The sequence below is a fragment of the Cetorhinus maximus genome, chromosome 14 (assembly GCF_964194155.1).
Source record: "Cetorhinus maximus chromosome 14, sCetMax3.hap1.1, whole genome shotgun sequence".
Taxonomy (NCBI): domain Eukaryota; kingdom Metazoa; phylum Chordata; class Chondrichthyes; order Lamniformes; family Cetorhinidae; genus Cetorhinus; species Cetorhinus maximus.
In genome coordinates, this window is record NC_135892.1 from 9,388,490 (window position 1) to 9,396,398 (window position 7,909).

Consider the following 7,909-nt stretch of genomic DNA (forward strand, 5'->3'; position numbering starts at 1 on the left):
AATACAGCCTATGGGACTCATGCTCATGGCTGCAGAGAACATTATCTGTCCCCCTAATTATACTTTCCCCTACCACTACTGCATTCCTATTTGCTCCCCCCACTTGAATGGCTCCCTGTACCACGGCACCGTGGTCAGTTCGTTCACCCTCCCTGCAGTCCCCGCTTTCGTCCATACAGCTTGCAAGAACCTCGTAACTGTTGGACAGTTGCAGGGGCCGAGGCACCTCGAATGCTACTCCCTGGGTCCCCATACCTGCCTCACCTGCAGTCACACCCTCCTGACCCTGATCACAGACCAAATTTGAATGACCTAATCTGATGGGTGTGACTGCCTCCTGGAGCAAAGTGCCCAGGTAACTTTCCCCCTCCCTGATGTGGCGCAATGTCTGCAGCTCGGACTCCAGCTCCTTAAATCGGATCCGAAGTTCCTCGAGCTGTAAACACTTACTACAGATGTGTTCACACTGGATCACCTTGGCGTCCAGCAGATCCCACATGCTGCAGCAGCAACACATCACCCGTCCTGCCATCATAATCATATTTTATTTAATTACTTAATTAATTACTCTAGTATCCCTGCTCTTTACACCTGAAGAATCCCCTGCTCTTTATACTTTATTGTAATTTTTTTTTACACACCAGTATTAGTCTTATATTTAACAAGCTACTTTTAAGAAAGAGAAAAAGAAAAACAAGGTTAGAGACCGAAACACAAACTAAAGACCTTACTTTTACTTTAAAGACTAAGCGGATGACTGAGGCGGGATGGAAGAGGAATTTACTGATACAGACGCAATAAGGGAAACACAAAGGAAGCAATTGTCTTTTTGATAAAAGTCTGAGGTTATTGGTATGAACACCAAGTACTGCCGGGGACAGCAGACCAACAGATGTGTTTATGAACAAAAACAAAAATACCTGGAAAAACTCAGCAGGTCTGACAGCATCTGCGGAGAGGGATACAGTTGACGTTTCGAGTCCGTATGACCCTTCATCAGAATTTCTGATGAAGGATCATGCGGACTCGAAACATCAACTGTATCCCTCTTCGCAGATGCTGTCAGACCTGCTGAGTTTTTCCAGGTATTTTTGTTTTTGTCCTAGATTTCCAGCATCCGCAGTATTTTGCTTTTATCATAGATGTGTTTATGAGCCTTACTGAGTCTCTTTTAACCTTCAAAAGCTTTCTGAGAACTTACTTTCTTGACTTGCCTTTTGGTTTGCTCCCTTAACCTTCTTTATCTACCTCCTGCTCCATTCACCCCCACCAATACTACCACTCATTCAGATCACTGGGGGATATTTCAATCTGATAATGGTGCTATGCAAGTTGCTCTGCTTTTATTGTTAACCACCCAGCAACAATACTAGCTAATTTGTAGTCATCATGAAAATTAGCTCTGAGAATTAAAGCAGGTTATTTAGCTGGTGATAAAAATTTGAGAAAGCAGTGGGTGATGCGTGGTAGCGTCCCTACCTCTGGGCCAGAAGTAGGGATGCTAGAAGTAGGTTTCAAGTCCCACTTCAGGACTTGTGGCCGTGGAAGGTGCATGAATAACAAAAAAAGGTTGATTATCAGCCTATAAATCCTTCCAAAATGCCTGATGGCAGGTGGTAAAGGGCAGGAGAGTTTCCTGGTTAGCCATACTGAAGAAGGCATTGGTAAACCATTGCAGTACATCGCCCAGCATAATCAAGGACCAATCCAATGGAAGACCGTGGTTGCTAACGCCCTCTTAGGGCATGGTACCTGAAGGAGGAGGACTGGATGATGGAGAGTTACTCTTTTCAACCCTTGAACTTGGATTTGAAAACAACTGTAAGTGTGCCAAGTGAAATGAGTTCATAGCAAGCCAAGATAAATAGCATAAGGCTCCTCATAATTTGACGCTAACTGTATGTTATTCAAAGAAGCCATAAGAAAGGCTGATTTACACATATAAACTTACAGCTATAACCGAGGATGCTTTTTGGAGATCACAGCTAAAGGTATTTGTAATGAATAATTTAAATATTATGTCATTTAAATTTAAGGCAGAATTTAGTGCCAAATATGATGAGCCTCCCAATTGTTTAGGTTGGTAGGCTAGAATGCTGATCTTGGATTTTTCTTCTTGTCCTAATGGGAGGCAGGACTTTCATCTGACCCCAGGCAATTTCTCAGTCAGGCTCATTCTTGTGCTGAGCGCAAGCGCTGGGACAATGGAATCCCAGCCTCAACTATGAGACATGGAAATGCACTACAGTGCCTTGCCATAGTAGAAAAGACATCATACGGCACAACGCTGTCATGCATGCCCATTTTAAAATGCTTGCCTGTATTTGGGTAGACGTATTGGGCTGGATTTTACAGGACATCTACAATGGATAGCAGGCAGGTGGACACGTAAAATAGGGTGCCATGCCATCGGAGGCATGCCCGTGCCCTCCACGATTTTACAAGCAGCAGGGGAGACATGGTGCAGGATGCCTTAATTGAGGCTCTCACATGGACAATTAATGGCCACTTAAGGGCCTCATCCCATCGCCATTCAGACTTTAACATGTGGCAGGAGAGGCCCACCCAAAATTGATCCTGTGGGCTGCTGGCCAGTGAAAGGGCTGGTGAGGAGAAGGTTGCCTCCTTTTAGGTCCCGTGTGCCAGTTAGAGGCCTCCTCGCCACAGTTTTCCCTCCGTGTCCATCTTACGCCCCCTGCCCTGTCTGACATGCCTACCCACACTCCGCGCCAGTGCCTGCCAGCCCAGCCCTGGCAAAATCCTGGGCTTACCTAGAGGTCTGGGTCCATTGCTGAAAGCCTCCTGGTGCAGTATCGGTGGTGGCCACCATTCCCAGTAGCACTGCTGGTACTGCAGAGTTGCCAGCCTCCAACTGGTCAGTAGTTCTATGAGACAAGACTTCCTTCTTGAGAAGGGCGGAAGTCTTGCCTCATAATAATTAAAAGCTGGCATATAATCCACCCCTTTATGTGCCCAACTGCTACTTCTGGCAGAAAATTTCAGAACTAAGGGGGTTGTAACTAGCGTGATGGCTTTCTTCTGATATTCATTTCCTGTCCATCCAAATTATGTCAAACACCCAAATTCAAGGTCCTTTTATCTAAGTTCGATATGAAGAATGGTTTGTCAGCCAATGTGTGGAGCTAGTAATGCAGCCTGAACACTGTGGCAATGGCACTGCTGCTGCATTTACTGGATCTAGGGGACACAATTTTAAACTAAGGTGTCTCCAATTTAAGACGGAGATAAGAAGAAATTTTTTTCTCTCGGAGGGTCGTAAATCTTGGAAACTTTCTTCCCCAGAAAGCGGTGGAGGCAGGGTCAATGTACATTTTAAGGCAGACGTAGATAGATCCTTGACTAATAAGGGAGTCAAAAGTTATCGGGCACAGGTAGAGTGTGGAGTTGAGGCCACAATCAGATCAGCCATGATCTTATTGAATGGTGGAGCAGGCTCGAGGGGCTGAATGGCCTATTTCTGCTCCTAATTCTTATGTTCATATGAACAATATTTGCACTTGGACAGGCCACATCAGATAATGCCTATCTACATTGTTTACTGGTGGTCTGTGTGTGTTTCTCTTGACAGAGGCTACTGGATGCCCATTGTATAGGGAACACTCCTCCAAAGCACAAAAAATATGGGGAAGGGGTAAAGGAGCACTGGGAAACGGCACCAATACCAGCCAGCCAAGAACATTAAACGAGTTTTTTAGGCTAGACTGGCACTCAGCACTCAGTGAAAATGGGCTCTGTGTAGCTAGAGTCAAAGAACTAGTATTGTAGCATGATTCTCAATAAATCTAGTGTGCAGATTACCCTAAATCAGGACATTATTAATCCTCCAGGCCATCTATCACCTTCAATGGCCAGCTATTGAACAAGAAAATGACAGTTTACAAAATTGCGATAGACAAGGTTCTTTCACAGGATTTGTGAGAACAAAAATTGAAAGAGCAAGTCATACTCTAAAAACCTGGAAATGTTGGCCACAGTTTATTGGTTAAAGATGTTCTCATATGACATGTTGCATGGGAATACTGGGCCTTTAAAAGTTGTGAAAAAGAGTGTACAATGTTGTAATCTGGCACACTTGAGCAGAAAATGCAACTACTACTCAGATTTTATTTATTCATACTCACTCCTTCCTCAGTTTCTTATCTCTGGACCTTTTCAGGATTTTGGTACCATTCTGATAGAATTCTTCCATTTCCTGTGCCTGCCTGATTTTCGCTGTTTCTTGCTGGTCTGTTATGTTCAAAATGTCACCGATGTTTAACACTGAAAATGCTCGAGCGATTGCTTTAATATTTTGTGCACATTGAGTAATGATGTAATGTGCAGATTCGCCAATAATTCTATGCTGTTGGACAGTAGCCTGAGAATTATTTTCAACTTAAAACTGCAATAAACATTTAAAGTCATTGTTACAGTAGCTTTGATGTTATGAATTGCTTATACTGAGTTGTCGCGTATAATGCTAAATTTTATTCCTGTCATTGATAATGAGATTAACACCAACAACCACAAATCATTGAAGGTGGCAGTTAAGGCAGGTTGAGGAAGTGGTTATGAAAACAGAAAATGTGGAAACAGCAGGTCTAGCAGTATCTGTTGACAAAGAAAGTGTTAACAGGCTGGATTTTATGGAGCACCGTATTCACCGTGCCCCCGAATATAAAATTGATAGGGAGCCTGCCCACCAAAGTGGGCTGCCCCGCAGCCATTTTAATTGCCTAAGGTCAAGACTTTCACCCCGATCTGTAAGGAAGTTCCCACCTTAGAAAGCTGCAGGCTAATCTGATGGCTGAAAGCTCTCTAATCCCAGCAGGTTTGAACGGTAACCACGGCTGGCTCTACAAACGTTCCCCGAACAAGAGGAGGTGATGGAGCTGGACTTTAAGGTAAGTCTAGGTATTGGCAAGGCCTGGCTGGCAGATTCCAGTGAGAGGGTTGGGGGCTGGATTTGAGAGGTCAGGGGGAGGGTTATCGGGTGGGTGGCATGGTCTTTTAGCAGGGTGGGGGTGCCTCCAATGAGAACAGGAGACCTCCAAAGGAGGCTTCCCCCCACTTCTTGCCCAATGCCTGCCCGCACAGTAAACACTGCTGGGCTGCCCACCTGGCATGCCGTGGGTAAAAAAGTAGCAGAGGCAGAACGAAGCATTTAGGTGGCCGTTAATGTTCTATAAGGTTTTCTGTGAATTTTGAAGCCCTTGTAAGTGGACAAATAGTGGCATCAGTAAAGCATTGAGAGCCATTTGTTCTCCGATTCATCACAATCTATAAATTGATGTCCGTTATTCTGAAAGAGGTACAGTATGGTCTTAAACACCTAAAATCTTGAGATGTTAACATTCTTAAGCTCGTCTTGCCTGTTATGTACCAAAATATAAACTACTATGGTTTCCTTACCTTGCAAAATCTGTTCTGAACCATTATTAGTCTCTTGTAATTTTTTGTCTTTATCCTTATTTCCTTTATCACTGGGTGAAGGCTGCGCTTGCTGGGCTGTCGCTGACTCGCTGGTTTCTTCTGACTCGTTGGTAACATGATTTTTTTTTAATATTTCCTCCAATTGCATTTCACCATTTTCATCTTCCATGCCCTGAAATGTAGGATTATTTAGGATCGAGTCTAACATTGATAAAACTGATTTTGAACAAATTTTTTGTAAGGGAGGAGACACATTTCTCATTTCCCCTAGATTTTTCCCTCACCCATCTCTAAGAGTTGGTAACACATGTAGAGAATGCAGTTCCACAGATACAGCAGCCTGTCAGTGCCTTGGCCCAAGTGGCAATAATTTGTGGCCTGTGCACCTTCCAGTAGGGGTCACTGGACAGTAATCAGCAGCAGGAGATCTTGAGAATTTTCTTCTCTTATCCTAGGACAGTGACAAGTTGCAGTGTCTCTGTTTGCTGCTGGCCTGCCTTGGAGCAGCTAATTCCACACAGACTTAGATTAGAATCTAAGGTAAAAACAAAATACTATGGATGCTGGAAATCTGAAACAAAAACAGAAAATGCTGGAAAAACTCAGCAGGTCTGACAGCATCTGTGGAGAGAGAAAAACAAAATTAACGTTTTGAGTCTGTATGACCCTTCTTCAGAGCTGATGAGAAGTGGAAATGTGATGAAATTTATACTGTTTAAGGGGGGTGGGGCAGGTGGAGCTGGATAGAAGGCCAGCGATAGGTGGGGACAAAGGAGAGATTGACAAAGGTGTCATGAACTAAAGGACAAAGGGATTGTTAACGGTGGTGGTTAGTGCTAAAAAAGCTGCTAAAAGTGGCATATAGTAAAGAAAGCAGAATGTGATGGATTGCACCAAACTGAGCAGGGATTCGGCCTGCTAAGCCTAACTGGTTCTCTGAAAGAGCTATCCACTCAGTCCCATTTGTCAGCCTTCTCCCATGCCATTTTACATCTTCATTTTTCAAATATATATGCACCTCCCTTTTGAACACTATTATAGGTTCTGCTTCCATCATTGTTTCTAAAACAGAATTCCATATCCTAACAACCCTCTGGGTAGAAAAAGCTCCTTTACCAATTCCTCTATTCTTTTGTCTTAAATTTATGCCCCCTCATTAATGACACACTAACCAGCAGAAATAGATTTTTGCACTAGTTAGTAAAACGGCCTCTTAATTTTGAACACCTCTTCCAAACCTTCTGTATTTGAGTGAAAATAGTCTGAATTTCTCCATGATCTCCACAAATTAAAACCTCTCATCATCATGGCCTTGATGCATCCTTGTCAAAGTAAAACTGCACACAACATTTGACCTGTGATCTAGCCAATGGCTTGTATAGGCTGAGCTCTGATGGTTCTGATTTTGTATTCCATGCACCTCTTTGTGAACCCAAATATCTCATGTACTTATTAAAATTTTTTATTCAACTTTACCAACTAATCCCCTCATTATTAAACGCTTATGGATGAGCCCCCAACCTTTTCAGCTCTTCCCTTCTTTATAAATTGCTATTTATTATATATTTCCTGTTTTACTCCCAAAAATGCACAATTTTTCTGCATCAGGTTTTATCTGAAATCTATCTGTATAAGAACAACAACAGCAAATTACATCAATATAGTGCTTTTAGCATATTAAAAAGTCTCAAGGGGTTTCACAGGAGCATTATCAAACAAAATTTGACACTGCGCCACATAAGGAGATGTTAAGGCAAGTGACCAAAAACTTGGCCAAAGAGGTGAGTTTTATAGTGCATCTTAAAGGAGGAAATAGATGTAGAGTAGTGGAGAGGTTTAGGGTGGGAATTCCAGAGTTCAGAAGCTGAAAGCATGGCCATCATTGGTGTAGCGATTAAAATCGGGGTGCACAAGAGGCCATAATTGGAGGAGCACAAGGACCTCAGAGGGTTGTAGGGCTGGAGACGATTAAAGAAATGGAGAGATAAGTTGCATACTCCTTATTTAAAGGCCAATTTCTTCAATTATAAAGCAGTCAATTAATTAATAAATTGTGACCAGCCTTTACAAATCTCAGATTAGTCCATGATGGAATACAATGTGGGAAAATGTAAGGTTATGCAATCTGACAAGAAGAATAGAGGAGCTGAATATTACTTAAATAGAGAAAGACTGAAAAAAGCTGCAGCACAGAGGGATTTGGGGGTCCTTATGCATGAATGCCAAAAAGCTAGCATAAAAGTTCAGCAGGTAATGGGTAAGGCAAGTATAATGTTTGCCTTTATTTCAAAGGGAATGGAGTATAAAATAGGGAAGTCTTGCTAAAACTATACAAAGCACTAATTAGAACACACCTAGAATACTGTGAACCCTTATCTAAGGAAAGATATACTGGCATTGAAGACAGTTCAGAGAAGGTTCACTAGGTTGATCCCGGGTATGGAGGGATTTTCTTATGAGGAGAGGTTGAGTATAT

General features: G+C 42.7%; 1 protein-coding gene across 1 annotated transcript in view; it reads right to left on the reverse strand.

Annotated features, from left to right (window-relative positions):
• LOC144689992 (protein sel-1 homolog 1-like) overlaps nucleotides 1–5,602 on the reverse strand; it is a 55,230-nt gene extending 49,628 nt beyond the window's left edge. The window contains exons 1-2 of the mRNA XM_078557531.1: nucleotides 5,413–5,602; nucleotides 4,143–4,248 (exon numbers count right to left, since the gene is read on the reverse strand). Of these exons, the coding sequence (XP_078413657.1) occupies nucleotides 4,143–4,248; nucleotides 5,413–5,602 (296 nt within the window). The remainder of the gene's footprint in view (nucleotides 1–4,142; nucleotides 4,249–5,412) is intronic.
• Nucleotides 5,603–7,909: the final 2,307 nt, after the last annotated feature.